This window comes from Vipera ursinii (assembly GCF_947247035.1).
Source record: "Vipera ursinii genome assembly, chromosome: Z".
NCBI lineage: Eukaryota > Metazoa > Chordata > Lepidosauria > Squamata > Viperidae > Vipera > Vipera ursinii.
In genome coordinates, this window is record NC_139517.1 from 106,027,481 (window position 1) to 106,045,088 (window position 17,608).

The 17,608-nt window shown below is 36.4% G+C and overlaps 1 protein-coding gene across 1 annotated transcript in view; it reads right to left on the reverse strand.

Annotated features, from left to right (window-relative positions):
• ABCB1 (ATP binding cassette subfamily B member 1) overlaps window positions 1–17,608 on the reverse strand; it is a 46,703-nt gene that overhangs the window by 16,117 nt on the left and 12,978 nt on the right. The window contains exons 8-15 of the mRNA XM_083376393.1: window positions 15,815–15,928; window positions 13,705–13,815; window positions 11,235–11,360; window positions 9,484–9,687; window positions 5,850–6,020; window positions 4,480–4,641; window positions 3,020–3,202; window positions 2,181–2,327 (exon numbers count right to left, since the gene is read on the reverse strand). Coding sequence (XP_083232519.1) covers window positions 2,181–2,327; window positions 3,020–3,202; window positions 4,480–4,641; window positions 5,850–6,020; window positions 9,484–9,687; window positions 11,235–11,360; window positions 13,705–13,815; window positions 15,815–15,928 — 1,218 coding nt within the window. The remainder of the gene's footprint in view (window positions 1–2,180; window positions 2,328–3,019; window positions 3,203–4,479; window positions 4,642–5,849; window positions 6,021–9,483; window positions 9,688–11,234; window positions 11,361–13,704; window positions 13,816–15,814; window positions 15,929–17,608) is intronic.

The window sequence follows — 17,608 nt, forward strand, 5'->3', positions numbered from 1 at the left end:
TGGTCATTAAATAAGCACAAAAGCATGTGTATTCTTGTATATACAGATAATTTATATATAACTATACATCTCTCTCTCTCTCTCTCTGTTTGTGTGTGTGTGTGTGTGTGTGTGTGTGTGTGATGTTATTAGGATACATGTTAATCTGTATTTTATCCTCCATGCTTCTTGTCCTATCTGACAAGCCACTGACTTATAGGACTGGTTTGAAGAAATGAAGGCTGGGCAATTCTTTTTCCACCATATGATTGTTGGACAATCTTCCAGAGGAAGACTAAATCCATGTTCAGAAATAGCCTGGAACTACCTTTGTGCTGGCAACTTTTCACCTGGATATTCTTACTTTATTGCTCTGTACACTGCCCTGAGTCCTCCGGGAGAAGGGCGGTATATAAAATAAATAAATAAATAAATAAATAAATTGAAGATTAAGCTTATTTCAGACACAATAATTTCAGACTGCTTTGGCACACACAAAGGAGAATGATTGATAACTTTTTCCTACCAGCAGATTCCTATCAGGAGAATCTCCAACTGTTGTATTAGTTGTGTAAAGATGTATAGACATTAGTAGTCCCTAGATTTGCAACTGAGGAACAAAATGGCTCAGCAGTTGAGGCAGTACTGATGCCTATATACATCTTTATACAACAAAGACAAAATCCTGAAGGAGGGCATATTAGAGTAAGGTACTCTAATATGGCCACTCAGCTGTGCGTATAGTGAAACTATGATAATCATAACATGTTCAATGAAAAATGATTAAATCTTTCATCATTCATGTTCAGGTAGGCCTCAGGTTACAATGGACAATGGGGGCAAAGTTTTCATCATTAAGTAATGCAGCTGTAGAGCGTGATGTCATGATATCAAATCACTTAGCAATGGCAATCTCATCCATCCTGGTTGCTGTAATGTGTAACCTAATGTAAAACCAAACAGGTTGTTAAGTGGGCAGGAATCTCAAGCAAGAAGCCCTGGGCGATGTGTGCATACATCAGGTGGTGGAGGTTACCAGGGGCAGGCACTATGGAATGCTGCGACCCAAGTGCTGCAGAGAGAAAGGGTACCACAGATAGGCCTTGTGGAATGCGGGGTAGGGTTGCTGTGGGCAGGCAGTAGGGAAGATAAGCCTGCCAGCAGGAAAAACGGTCAAGTCAGCAGTGGCTAAGGGTACTGCAAGTTGGTGGGAGCTATGGGCAGGTGGTGAAGAGCTGGGGGCAGGTGCACAGTAAAGGACGCACGTGGGTGCTACAGGGTATGAGAAAGTGGGGCTTCTTGGGAGAAGAAGCACTGGAAACAGGAGAAACTTGTAGAAGAAACTTGCAACCTTCTGCTTGCTCTTCCCTATTGACTTTGTTTGTGGAAAACTGGCATGGAAGTTTGAAAATTGAAATATAAACCACATACAATTTATTCTTAGTAATCCTGTGACATTGGCTTATGTCCATTGTATTTAGAAGCTCTCCTGAAGAAACAATGAAATTATTTCTCTACAGATGGCTTTGTAGAACAAAGGTTTGCCACTGGCAACTGCTTGCTAATCTTAATCACAAAAAGGGCTAAGCAGGATTGGACTGATTTAGTACTTGCATGAGAGGCCAATAGGAAATCCAGTTTTTACAGGGAAAGATCTTGAAGGAGGGCAACGGCAAGTTACTTCTGTAGCTTGATGCCAAGAACATTTTATAGATCTAGTCACATAAGAGCCGTGGTGGCGGAGTGGTTAGAATGTAGTACTGCAGGCTACTTCAGCTGACTGCAGCTGCCAGAAGTTCGGCAGTTCGATTCTCATTGGTTCAAGATTGAGTCAGCCTTCCATCCTTTCAAGGTCAGTAAAAAGAGTATCCAGATTTCTAGGGGCAAGATGCTGACTCTGTAAATGGAATATAACTCTAAGTGCTAGTGCTATAATTGCCAAAAGTCAAGCTCAATTTGAGGGAGACTTTATAAGTAAACCACTGGGACATATATTTTATATTAGCCAGCAGGCTATATGCATTTTATAAAGCTATTAATTCAATTTTAGACAATTTCTATCAAGAATTATCCCATATTTTTAAAGATTGAAATTTTTACTGATTGAAATCATGGGGTAGGAATGAATATTGAAAGCAGAACCTATCATATGATGACATGGGAATACTATAAAAAATTTGTTAAATATATGAAATACTCACACCTATGACTTCTGAGAATATTATTGCAAATGCAGGCTGCAATGCTCCATTGATCACAGCAGCAAATGTTCCCACTAAAAAGAAAGGCCATTCGGATAGATTTAACTTCATAATCTTAAAAAATGAAACTTTGGGAATATTTTCATCCTAGAATATGAAAAGAGATGAAACATAATCCAGCATATTGTTCTCTGGTTTCTATACATGCATATACATATGTAAGCAAGTGCATATGTGCTGTCAGACACATAGATACAATTTTTAAAAATTAATATTATAGCGTTGATTCCTACCTCCCAAATTTCAAAGGTTTGTATGTACCTGACAGTCTTTTGTCAGTGCCACCAGAATTTCTTGAAGACAAACTTGCAGCCTGCAGGCCTCATACTATTCTTTAGGTCATTTTGTGTGGCATGCATCACTGACATGCATATGTTTGGCTAAAAGATGAAAGTAAAACTCCCTGTTTGGCTGGGATAAGACTACACTCTTAGCCCTGCATTGAGGCCCTATCCCCTGTCACAGTACGGGACAGACAAAGCAGCAAAACCATGCACAATGTCTACAAGAAATGCATCAAAAATTGTAAAAAGAAAAAAATATATCCATGAACGATGCTGATAAGCTAAGCATGCTTATTTGGAATGGCCATATGGGAAGACCAATGGTTTGATGGGAAAACCAGGCAGAGTACCTCAACTACTTGTTCTGTTGACTAACTGGAACATTAATAGGAATGTTCTTTAGTAGAACAATTTGTTGCAGATCCCAGCTGTAGAAACAAAATACAATTAATAACTTGTCCCCGAGATGCAAATCTCTAATCCCAAAAGACTTACAGGCTGAACTGTCTGGACCTCAAGGTTTTTTTCCTCCATTTCTGACTTTTTAATACTGCTGCGAGTAGAACGTCTCCTCAGCTTGTTTGAAAAAGCATCTTTGCTTATCTCTTCTGGGTTGTTTTTCAGATGGGATTCTTCTGCTGCTGAGTCTTCTGAGTCTTCAACTTCAGTGGAAACTGCCTGAACAAACATGTGTTTGTTGATGTGATAAAAAAGATTTCAGATCTCCAAATAATGCTCGGGATATAGAGTCCAGTTGAAATGCATTAATGCTATTTGTGATCATATCTGACTTTTGCGATAGAGGTAGGAATGATCACTGACAATATAAAATATGGAATGGGTCACTAGATTTATATATAGTTAATTGTATTTATGTTTGCTTTATTCTCAGAAATGCAGTAATGGATGATGATACTGTAAAACATTAATTATCCCTCCCCTCTCTGTCCCGCCCTCTCATTTACTTGTAATAAGTTCTGTCTCATTTTATTCTGCTATCTGTGAATAATATATCCTGTATTTCTGGGGAGACTTTCTTGAGACTACAGAAGGATCCTGGCTGTAAAATAGAACTACCATCACAGTAGGAAGCCAGCAACATCAAACTTTTGCCTGATTGATCAATTGCTGTTTGAAATCCTATGTGGAACCTATAATATTTTTTTGTAAATGAAAATGGTGGGTGGATTCAGCCCTGGATTACGTATGTTTCAAAGGGAGCCCACTCTTTCAGGAAAAACAAACAAAATTATAATGGAGTGCTTGAGCCCTAGAAAAGGCACTCGGGACATTTTACAGTTTGCTTCTGATAAACATTATTTGAAACTTTCCCTATCACTGAATTAAAGAGGTAGCCATTCATCCTTGATCCAGAAGAAAAATAAATGGACCCAAAAATTCCTGCCTCATTATCCAGACTTAATTATATTAGCTCTGACCTGCTTTTGAATTCCTCCATCCTCTGTTTTAGAGGCAATGAGAACGTTTCATTGTTATTTCACTGTTATTCTTTTCACTATTACATTGTTCTTCTGTTTTATTGGTCCAACCTTATACGAAGATTTATAGAGCTTGACTGAGTCTAGTAAACTGCATAATCTGGCAGACTCCTGGCTCAGTGTTGCTACTGTATATCCAGCTTTTTAAGGAAGCTATGGCAAAATGGAGGGAGACTAATAAAACAATGCCAATAAATACCATTCTGATCCTAACCTCTTCTGGTCAGTTGGTTTTGCTTCTAATATATCAGATTTTACCCATGTTTCAGCTGCCTCCCAACCTAAAGCTTAAAAGAGTTTCATCCTTTAGTTGGTTACAAAATGAAGGCATAATTATGGGGACATGGCAGGCAAAAAGATTTAGACAGGAAATATTGATAGTGTACACTGCAGAGGGGTTAAATTTTCAAATGAAAGAAAGGAAAAGAAAAACAATATGAAGAAATTGATGCCTACCTGCATATTGACAAGTTTGAAATAAATTCCTTTCTTTTGCATAAGCTCGTAATGGGTTCCTTGCTCTCTAATGACCCCATCTTCAAAAGCAACTATAACATCTGCATTTCGGACTGTAGACAAACGATGAGCCACTATAATTGTTGTGCGGCCTTCTCTTGCCTGAAAGACATATCCAGATTCAATTAAAGCTGTCAGATGTTTATTTGCTTTATTTTCATATTTAATATAATTAGACTGAAGCCTTCATGCCTTTTGCCCTTTAACCTTTTGCAAATTGTTAAAGCAATGGCTATATATTTAACAAAATGAATAAATATTTGCACTAAGCAGAAAAGTGAATGATTTGTTCAAGATACTCAGAGAGAAGGATTTTAGGGCATAAAACTAAATCCAAATCTCTTAGACTGTATTCAAGCAGGTAATCTACCTCTTTGGGTGGAATCTATTCTTTATGAAAGTTTCCTTGGCTATATTTCAGGGGTGATGGCAATGAAAAAAAAATGGCAAAAAAGAATTTATAGTTAGCTATCTTCATAGTTTTATTAACTTTTCATTTCTTTCTTGTCAAAATCTGTGTCATTATCCTGTGAAGGTATAATAATTCAGTTAACATATGACATTGGGAAGCTAATCAAGGGTAGATTTCATTAGTACCTGGATACATATCTGGGCTATAGATTAATCCAGGAAAAAATGCCAAATCACTTTTCTGTTTTTTTATATATATAAAAAAATCTGCATGAATGTGTCCATGAAGTCACCACAAACTGAACTTGACTCGAGGAGATCTTCTGTTAATCTGTGCCTAAAATTTGCTGCCAACAAAGACTTTGACCTGTTCTAAATCTCCCACCTCCAGATAATGTGCTAAACCTTTTTACTCCCCAGCTTTTGGGGAAAAAACAACAACATACCGGTATCAGCCATTCAATTCTTGAAATGTTTTTCCCCAGTATGGTGCTGTGCAAATCTGTAAATTTAATACTTCCATTGTGTTCAGGCAGCATTTCCCATTGATTTGGACAAATACTTCTTCAAATTCAATAAGTACTATTGATGTAATTTCCAAACAAGTCATAGTTTCTTTTAAGTACCTTTAAAGGAGGTATCAGTGAAATTGGGCTATAATGAGAACTAAAAGTCATGGGCACCTGATCTTCACGCTATCTCTCTGCAGCCCAACTTTAGTTTCTACTGAATATTGCTAATTCTCAGCAGAAGGTTTCAAAGAGGCATAGGAGACTAAAGGGAAGATCGCATCGGGCAAATGAAATCCAGCAACTCACTGTTGATAGTCAGATCTTTTACCAGCTTCCCCCCACTGCCCTTTCCTTTAATACGTTAGGTTCAGTTTCATTTTTAAAAACCTTATCCAAAGCTGCCTGTACGATAGCTTCACTTTCTGTATCCAAAGCTGATGTAGCTTCATCCAGTAACAAAATTTTTGGGTTCCGCACAAGAGCCCGGGCAATCGCTATCCGTTGCTTCTGTCCTCCACTTAGCTGAGCTCCTCTTTCACCAACCACAGTTTCAAACTTCTGCAGAGCAACAACAGAACACATTTGACCTTATAACTTAGAATCAATAGTGAAGTTGTCATCAAGGGTAGCATCAGTATAGGTGGTACAACATTTCATTTGAAAATAAGTAGCAAATCAATGAATAAGAAGCATCGGCCTATTTCTTCCGCAAATACACCCTACATTCAATAGCAAGAAAAGAAAAACTGAACAAAACATTGATTTTTTAGGGAATGTATTCTCACCCCCATAATGCAAGGAACCTCATGGTCAATACTATCAATTGATTTATAAATCATTATTTGGTTGAACCTTGATTTGTTGAATAAACCTAATGGGCTTAATTCAGAACACTAATCCATAAACTGTAACTTACAAATCACAATAGCAAAACTCACATCACATTAAGCCATAAAAAAGTTTTTTTGCTTTTGGCTGAATGTGCTGCATGAAATCAACCCTATGGTATTAAAACATGCTTACTAATACAGAGCTTCTAACATCCCTGCAATGATCGGTGGAAATCTTAAAATGTCATGAGATTTAAGAATGCTTTTTATTTTTATTTTGTATGTCTATTTGGGACATTTTAGTGCACAAGTTGCTAATACATCATGTGTGACCTAGTGTGAAGCTTTTCAAACTTGTAACTTTAAGATGTGTGGACCAACTTCCATAATTCCGCAGTCACCAAGCTGACTGGGGAATTTTGAGAGTTGGTCCACACATTTTAAAGTTGTCAAGTTTGAAAAACAATGGCCTAGAGCAGGCATGTCAAACTGCTGGCCTGTGGGCCGGATGCGTCATGACGATACCACGCCCACCCCAATGCCGGCAATGGAGAAAAAGTCGCAATACGTCATGCGATATCACATGATGTTACAATTTTGACATGCCTGGTCTAGAACATGGATGGGAACAATTTGAAGGGATGGGAAGCAGAACCTAGGGTTGTGATCTTCTGAAGAGCTGCAGCGGGATAGCCATTGATTTTTGCGATGTCATCATCTGAAATTGTTTAATTCATTTTTTAAATCTTTTGGGAATTATTAGGAGTAGAAGTGGGAACTAATCAAGGAGAGAAGCAACCTAGAACTAAGGAGAAACTTCCTGACAGTTAGAACAATTAACCAGTAGAACAACTTGCCTTCACTGGAAGTTTTTAAGAAGAGACTGGACAGCCATTTGTCTGAAATGGTATAGGGTTTCCTGCCTGAGCAGGGTGTTGGGCTAGATGACCTCCAAGGTCCCTTCCAACATTATTATTATTATTATTATTATTATTATTATTATTATTATTATTATTATTATTATTATTATTAATCCTACCTGGCACCACAATGCAAAACATAGACTGAAAAAAGTAACCTTTATCCTTCTGCAATTGAATTCTAGTAGAATATTTATTTTATTTATATCCCTTCTTTCCTACAGGACTTTAATATGATATAGCAAATCTACCTCCTTCAATTCCCTCCTCCCCATAATTTTGTGAGATAAGGTAGGCTAAGAGAGTGTAACTGGCTGAAATTAGCAAGTTTCTTTAGGGCGGTGAACAGGGCAATACACAATAAAAATATTATACAAAAATTAAAAAGTCATTAAACATTATGCCCTTAAAATTAATACATATTACAATTAAAACTATTTATAAAAACCCAACCCCATCCCATCAGACCAGGCCAGCTTGTTCGAAAAAGAAAGTTTTGAGATCGCGCCGGAAGGAGCGAAGGTCGGGGGCCATCCGGAGCTCAACCGGTAAGCTGTTCCAAAGGTCTGGCGCGCCCACAGAGAACGCTCTCCCCCTGGCGGTCACCAATCGGCATTCTTTGATCGGTGGCACCCTGAGGAGGCCCTCTCTGTGGGAGCGCACTGGACGGAGGGAAGTTGACGCCGGCCGCAGGTGTTGCCGTAGGTAATCCGGACCCATGCCATGTATGTATGTATGTATGTATGTATGCATGCATGCATGCATGCATGCATGCATATATATATATATATATATATATATATATATATATATATATATATATACACACACATACATACATACATATAATTGATTTTCTATTTTTACAATCAAGTGCCTAATTAAACAACATGATGACTGAGTTCATTAGTAATTTTGTGGTACATGTAAGCTTCTTCAAACTTAATCCAATATTACAGCCACCAATACATTCTCTCTTCATCTTTTAATAGACATTTTTCCACACTAAGCAAATACAATTCTTATTGTTGTAAGTAAATATACAAATGCCTATCAACATTTGTTATATTTTTCTAAAGGTATCAATAATGTCAGTTTAAAATATCTTTTAACCAAAGAATATCTTAACTGCATTTACATTCATTATCCATTTATTCAATCTATATCCTATTTTTGCTTTTTTCAGTTCTAATTCCCTTCTAGTAATAGACATTTTTCCACACTAAGCAAATATAATTCTTATTATTGTAAGTAAGTATAGAATTGCCTATCGATATTTATTATATTTTTCTAAAAATGTCAATAATATCAGTTTAAAATCTTTTCTAACCAAAACATACCTTAATTGCATTTGCATTCAATATCCAATATCCAATATTTACAATTTTAATTCCCTGTTCATGTTCAAAATATCCCAAACATTTATCATTTCAAACAAATTATATTTGGGTAACCAAAAGTTTCCCTTATTCAAAATTCTTAACATATTATTACATATTATTCTTTCCCTTTTTATACCAAGATATTATTATTATTATTATTATTATTATTATTATTATTATTATTATTATTATTAATAATAATAATAATAATAATTTTATTTATATTCTGATTACAAATCCTATCTATCTAAAATTAGGAAGTTTCCAATGTTGAGAGTAGACTTGAATCTAGGTCTCCCTAGTTGTAGTCCAATAATTTAACTGGTACTGGTTCTCTTGTGATACTGGGTAACCACATGCTGTCCATAGAATACCAATGTAGTGAGAACCTTAGCATTTGGGCTTTTCAGTACTGAAACTAAAGCTAAAGGAAAACTGGATTAGCAGTCTTCCACAATCTGGTCGACATATCCATATCCATTGATTACAGTTCCCATAATTCTAGTTGGCCCAGCCATGGTGCTTAGAAATTACATCAGTTATAATCATCTGATGGCACCAAGAAACTTTGGAAAAACTGGGTTGGAGTACCATTTTCATTCCTGTGAAAGGTTTTCAAGGGCTCCATGTAATTTTACTGATGCTATTAGTGTATTATCTTAAATAAAGATGAAATAAATGAAAAATACACATGGCCTTAAGCTAATAAATCCCTGCCATTTGTCTTCCAGACAGTTTGGAATTATAACTACTTATTTTCTGGGAACTATAATGCTAATGTTATGCTTCGTTATGTTTCCTGCATCTCCACTGTAATTTAAAGCATTATAAAGCACTATAACTTAAGACCTTAGAATTATCAAAGGCAATAATCAATATATTTTCTCACGTCAGGTAAATTCATGATGAAATCATAAGCATTGGCTTCTTTGGTAGCTTTTTCCATCTCTTCCATGGTGACATTTTCACGGCCATGTCTAATGTTTTCTGCAATTGTTGTGGCAAATAGTACAGGTTCCTGGTTTACAACACCAATAATTTCTCTCAGATATCTTAAATTCAGGCTTTTAATATTCTGTCCATCAATGGTAATCTAAAACAAGGCAAAAACTGTTTATTTAATTTTATCCTATTGTTGGTTATATTATATTAATTATTTTAATAGAATAGTTTTTATTGCATTCTTTATTTTACAAAAATGTGATTAAATATTTCAAAACAGAAAGAAAAAATGTTCTTCTGGTATTATTTACACTGATTATTGTATGATTCACAGAAATGTTTATTTTTTTATCTAAATTACTTTTGAGGATATAGCCACTCTTAAAGTGCTCTAGAAAAGAAAACAATGCTTAATTTTTAATGTTTAACTGGAATGGCCAGATAATCAGCCATGAAAATTAGGACGCATTAATTCATTTGAATTAATATATCTTATTAGTACTAATCCATAACTTCAATTTCCTAAGAACACTGGATAAATATCATATTGAAGAAAGATTGAAATTAATGCTTAGGATTTCTCAGTAATGAAAAAGTTTTCCATATGTTTTCCAAAGCGCTTCCTTTTTTATTGTCTTCCTACATTGTATACAAAATGGTTACCATATCAAACTGTTAAGATTTACAAGTAAAAACCCTTTAGAACAGGGGTGTCAAACTCAATTTCATTGAGGGCCGCATCAGCATTGTGGTTGCCCTCAGGGGGCCGGGTGGGTATGGCCAGGGTGTGCGTGGCCTACTGGGTGGGCATGGCTAGAGTGCGTATGGCCTACTGGGTGGGCGTGGCCAGCTCTACATCGTTCGCATCAAGGGTGCCTATGGGGGCCTGGGCAGGAGTGGGACAGATCTGGGGGTCCCTGGCAGAAGGAGGGTCTCTGGGCCAGGGCCAAGGCAGTGGGGGCCGTTTCGTCACTGTTTCCAGGATGGCTTCACGGGCCACGAAACCACTTTGCGGGCCGGATCCAGCCCCCGGGCCTTGTGTTTGACATGTCTGCTTTAGAAGAATAGCATAGCACAGCACTGCATTGCACAGCACAGCACAACATAAAATAACTATACTTTATTGGTCAAGTATGATTGGACACACATGGCATTTATTTATTTTATTTTATTTTATTTTAATTCCATTTATATCCCGCCCTTCTCCGAAGACTCAGGGCGGCTTACAAGCTTAGCAGTAGCCTTCATTCTATGTATATGCCTGCTTATTAGGGCTTTCACACACACCCCAAGCGGCATTATTACAAAGTCAGCTTATTGCCCCCAACAATCTGGGTCCTCATTTTACCTACCTCGGAAGGATGGAAGGCTGGAACGCATTTGTGTGTTAAAAATCTCTTTAGCTATCATTCCAGCAATGTAAATGGTATATAGGTCTCTTCTTTCATCCTCATCTCCTACTCTTCCTGGAACTACCTGATATGATGAATTGGGTGAATAAAAAATCTCAAACACTATCAAGAGATTCTGATTATCTTACCTAATATCATTCTAAATCTTGCTTCCAATGTTGCCACCTGTTTGACTTCAAGAATTGTACTCATTCTCTACAAAGAATTTTTTCCTGCCTGCGGAAAGTTATCTGATAAATAATATAAAATATTTTCCAGATACCCTGGATGGCTTCAAATATCTTACCATGCCTTCCAAGGGATCATAAAACCTTTGTATCAATTGGACAGTTGTACTTTTCCCACAACCACTGCTGCCAACCAGGGCTATTGTTTGTCCACTATTGATCTGCAGATTCAGTCCATTTAATATCTGAATGAAAACAGAATAACATGTGCTGGATCACAAGTCACAATAAAATGGATTTTATTTCACAAAATAATGGCAGAAAGATATCCATGCTCCTAGATCAGGGCTTTTCAACTTTTTCACAAATTGTATCACTTTTAGGACATGACAATATTTGATACCACCAGTGCTTAGCAAGGTGTCAAAAACTTGATGACTAAAAAAAAAGGGGGGGGATTTTGGGTTATACTGATTAAATTCATTTGTTGTTATAAAAATGGCTAGTTTATAATATTATGGAAAAGTAAAATGTTGAGGTTCAATATTAATGCTTCCTTCTACTGCAAAAGAGGAAGTCTGTTCTTTCTCCCTTCTCCCCCTCTCTTTTTCCTCCCTACTGTGCCTTATTATTTGCTTATGTATTTTTGTATTTTATTCTATAATTAATAAAATATTACAAACTGTAGAAAAAAAGGAAAAAAGTACCAGTTTTAATTTGTTCGGTGGCTATTCCTTTGCTGAATCACTTTCCCTTTGCACTGACAAATGTTTGATGAATTTATCCATGTTTATTAATATACACCACTACCAGCTAGCTCAGGGGTCTTGAAACTTGGCACTTTTAAGACTTGTGGACTTCAACTCCCAGAATTCCTCAGCTATCATGGCTGGTTGAGGAATTCTGAGAGTTGAAGTCCACAGGTCTTAACGTTACTAAGTTTGTAGACCCCTGAGCTAGCTGGTCAGCCCTTCGTTCTCTTCCACAGTGTAGTAAGAATGCACCCCCCAATTCCTTCCCTGTACCCTTAAAGACACAGGAATTAAGTGCAAAGCAAGAAAGGCTCACAAAATAAACACATAAACTCCGTTTATTTTCTTTAAGCTGCCTCAAGTGTGTCTCATGTCACAATGTTGCAACTCAAGACTGAAAGGCTCCAGCAATTGCAAAAAGCTTTAGCCTTAAATTAAGCCTGTTTACTTTCAAAGAAAACTTTCTAAAGCCATAGACAGACTCGAGATAAGGGAGTAAAACTAATTACATTTGTTTAAAAGGATTAAACCTATGGAAGTCAACACTTTGGACTCATTGCTAGCCTAAAATACAGACTAAAATATTCCAATAACCAAAGCATACAAACCGAGCCTCTGAATTACAAAACATTGTAAAAACTGTACAAAAATCCTATGGTAACCCAATCCAGCTGCCAGATTATCCAGAACTAAATAAACCCACCTCCTTTCCGACATGCTCGTCTGCCGGCTTTTCATTTCATCAGCGCTGATTGCATTCTCCTGGCAGAAAACGAACCAGGGGACCTTTTCTTCCAGCAACAGCTACTGCTTCTTCTCTGTCCCTGTTTCCTCCCTGCCTGCTGAACTCTCTTCTCTTTCCCTGATGTCTTTTTTCCCCTTTCCTGCCCAAACTACCTCCTTTTATGGCCTCTCCTCCCCCCTCCATTTTTCTTCACCTCCAGCTCCACGCTGCTTCTGGAAACGCCAATCCGCTGGAGCCCTGCTGAGCCCAGACAGTCCTGCAGCTGCAGCTGCCTCTCCCTCAGGCTTGGGTCGCTTTGGCTCATTCCCCTTCCCTGCTACCACATGCCAAGATACCATAGGTGGTATGCATACCACCGGTTGAAAAGCCCTGTCCTAGACCATGCAGCCCTAACATGTAATATATGGCAATGAAATATATTTAAGGTTACTCTCAATAAATGTTATTGGCAAACAAATTTCTGAAGTTGCTTTGATGATACATTTATTATTGCTTTAACCTTCGGCATTTATTTATGTATAGGAAATTTTGTCTTTTTTTGAAAAAACAAAAACAAGGAATTGTAGAAGTGAACATTCAGGGCAAAACATCAATTACATAAAATTTTACATATTTTTACAGAAGACTTCTCTATTTTGGTGGTCTCCAAAGGTCTTGGGACTGTAACTTAGAATGCTCATGGTGGCTGAAAATTCAAATGGGATTCCAGCCCATTCGGAAGGGATCTGTAGGAAAATCTAATTTAAAGCAATAATATGGTGTTTATGCTATGAAGTCTTTTTAGAATTGGTTTAGTACATATGTTTGCACCACATTCTATTCCCTAGGCAGTTCTAAATAAAGCTATATAGTATTGAGATCTTCCTTTATTATTTGAAACTGATTAATTATAATTTAAAGCAATAATATGGTGTTTATGCTATGAAGTCTTTTTAGAATTGGTTTAGTACATATGTTTGCACCACATTCTATTCCCTAGGCAGTTCTAAATAAAGCTATATAGTATTGAGATCTTCCTTTATTATTTGAAACTGATTAATTATAATTTAAATGGCAATAGTGAAAAATACTTCCTGGTTTAACTTATGATACCTTGACATCTGGCCTTGCTGGATAATTAAAATATACATTTTGGAAACTGAGATTTCCTGTCATTTTGTCAGGTTTATAGCCACTTTCTGAATAAATATCAATTTGCGGTTCCTACATAAAAGAAAATAACAAATTAAAACCAGTTAGTTTCATGCATTTGCAGATTGAAAACAAAAGAAAATGCAAGTTCTGTAACATGAAAGTTTACCTATAGGGTTTGCTATTTTTACATAAGTAGCCATAATTGTTTTTCACATTGGTTTGACGCAGCACACTACATACAATCTTCCTCAACCTGTGTACTATCCAGATCTGTGACCTTCAAGTTTCAGACTTGCAGGAAAGGCCATGCTGGTCAAGGAAAGTCCGAGAATTATATACATCTAGAGGGTATCTTGTTGGTGAAATCTTTGCTTAGCCACAGTATCATGGTTTGGTTTTAACATAAAATATGAATCTATGCATTGTGATTTATAAACAGTGGGTTATAGCTTGCTATGATTTATAAATCTAATTAATTCTGATTCTAGTTAAAACTATAATTAAATATACTTTGATTTACTACAATGTATGAACGTACATCTTTGTTTACAGCCAATTTAGATCTTTAGGAACTAGATTTTAGCATTGTTCCTTGTTACTAACCTACATTTCCCTTATCTTATAGGAACAGAAAAGTTCTCATTAAAAATATACTCAAAATAAAATTGACATTTTTCCCCCTTCGTGTCCTTCAATACCCTCAACGTTTCAATTTCTGGTTTGGTTTCTTAGGCAATATCTTACAGGAGGTTATGTCATTGTTCAACTATGCTTGCTGGGGCATACAATTATCAACTCTACATTAACCTATCTACATTAACCATTTACAGAGTAAGTGCAAAACTTGACTTAATTTTATTTTCTTTGCTATTAGTTGTCACACTAAACAGCTATTCTTGTATTCTGATCATTCATCTAGCCCCTCCTTTATTCAACTCCTAAAAATATATTATTATTTATTATTATTTATTTGATTTATATACCGCCCTTCTCCCGAAGGATTCAGGGCGGTGTACAGGGCAATAAAATACCAAAAAATACAATACAAAAATTAAAAACAGATTAAACAATTGTGCCTGAATATAATAAATTAGTTAAAATCAATAATTAAAACCCAAAACCCATCACCCATCAGACCAGGCCAGCTTGTTCAAATAAGTGAGTTTTTAGATCACGTCGGATCATCAATGAACTGAACTGATCATTTCACTGTAGTGAGAAATGCCACAATCTATTTTCTCTCTTGATTTCTTAGCCAATGTTGAAATACAATCTTTTATCTTTTACTGTTACTATTAGTTTTATTATTAGAGAATTGCATGACTATTCAATAAAAAACAGAAAGATGCAATTAACAATATCTGTAATGGCTAAATTTGAAGAATTTACCTTAGGCATGCATAGATTTGAAAACAAATCCGATATGTTTTCTACATGCCCAAAGCTACAAAATTCGACCAATCAGTAAAGGGCAGCAAAAAGTCTTTTCTCTATCTAATGGCCATCTGGACAGTTGCACTATCCAATCAGACATAGTTCTCAAATTGCAACCAATTGCTTATTGACCATTTGAAGTTACAACAGATTCCACCCTCCCAAAGTTATTTATGACATGGTTCAGAAATCATGATGGCTGCCTGCTCTCTGCTCATGTGTGTGCATTTCAGACACTCTGCAATCAGTATCATGTAAGTCAAGGACTATCTGTATTGTAGTTCAAATCTTGCCAGGTGCAAAGGACCATACATTAAGTTGCAGTTCAGATTTATTGCTCAAGCTTATACATAAGAATCTAGTCAACTAAAATCCAATATTAAATTGATGCCAGGTAAGGGAATTCAAGAGAGGTCATACCTGGACCATTTGTGGGAATGTTATGAGTCTAAGCTGATGACATGCTTAAATCTGTCCCCAGTTCTATCTGCTCTTTTCCTACAAATCATGCCACAACATAGGGATCTAATGGCCTTGTCACCTGGTTTTCACCAATGATTATTAAAACCTTTAACAGATCTCCAACTCTTTGGCTCTTTTTGTTTGTAGGCATAGTTCCAAAAAGGATACTTACATTGTCTATGATTTTGAATATTGCATATGCAGCTCCTCTAGCACTAGCAAATGCTTGTAGGTTTGGAGAGACTTGGCCAACACTAAATGCTCCAATGATCACAGCAAAGAATACCTACACAAAAAGTGTTTCAGAACAGAAAGAAACATCCATTGTCAGCTGTATAGTTCCCATATACAATAATATAAAAATGATTGGCTGAAGTTCAGCAAGCAAAAAATGTCTACTGGAGGAAACAGTGATGCTTGAATATTCTCAGTATAGTGTTTGAATAACTTCATTCAGCATACAAATGTAATGGTATAAGTAACCATTTCAAAATTTGCATTGTAAGAAAATATTGTCATTTTCACTGAGATGATGTTAAAATAATCTAACCAAATTCTAATCCTCTGCACTATCAAACTAAGCTTTTAAAAAGTAAATATGGATTTTTAAAAATTGCAATATATATTTATATTTTTATTTGTTATTTTTTATTTATTTATTTAAAGAACTGTCCTGACTCTCAATGACTTTGGGTGGTTCACAAATATATTAAAAACAAAGAAAAAACTATAATACACAAAAAAGGAATAAAAGTAAAGTAAAATATAGTTAAATACACAACTAAAACAGAATTATGTGTAATAATGAAAGCTGGGCTGGTCTTTGGCTGGTCAATGCTTTCAGTTGACACAACAACAGGAGGGGGTCCAAATACTGCCAGTTCATAACATGTTTAAGTAAGTAAAGAGACACACAAGATCAAGATGGATGGTAATATAATTTGCACCACTTGGGGATTTGGGGACTTAAGCTATTCCTACAAAGTTGGAGAGGACAGTAATAATATCAGGAAATGGGCCGAGGTTTGGGCAATAGCACAAAGTAGATACATCTGTGTTATAACACCAGCTCTTCAAGATAAACCAAACTAGGAAACCAAAGTCATGTAGACTAATGATACTTTTATCATAAGGTTATAATAACAGAATTCTGCAAGTCTGAATGTGCTCCCTGGTTCCCTTTATCTTCAGGAGAAGTAGAAAGGGCCTTGTTTGAGATGCTTTCTCAGTTTATAGATCTGCCCTCACTCAGGTTTTTTTTATCTGAACATTTTCTTGGTAGTGGTTGTTCCTTCGGTTCATCAAGATCATTCCTTCTATTCATTATATCTTTACCTTTTTTTCATGTTTATGGAGATTCTTAGTCATCCAGGTCATGGTTGTCCCAAAGGCACTTTCTCAGGAGGCAACTGGACTTTCGTATTTTTCTTTGAAGATGTTTCGCTTCTCATCCAAGAAGCTTCAGCACTGACTAGATGTTGGGGAGTGGAAGGATTTATATTGCTTGCAGATAGCGCATTATTTTAGAGAGACATTGAGGCCACTTGGACATTTATCTGTGTCTTCAGGGTGTGAGATTAAGAATGGATTTCCAGAAAATATTGCAGACTACAGGAACCTTTTGTGTTTCAGTTTGAGATTCAGACACAGACTCATCCACAACAGCCGGTGTCTGATCTGCAGCCAAGAAGGCTCTACACGTGATTGCACTACTCAAGTGACCCTGAGGATACAGGTAAGCCTCAAATGGCTCCAATGACTCTCTGAAAGAATGCAAATGACCAGCTGTATGCAAGCAGTATAAATCCTTCCACTCCCCACCATCTAGTCGGAGCTGAAGAAGCTTCTTGGATGAGAAGTGAAACGTTTTCAAAGAAAAAGTCCAGTTGCCTCCTGAAAAAGCACCTTTGGGTTTCCTTTTTTCAGTAGACTTTTTCCTTAGATTTTAAATAGAAGTTAATCCTAG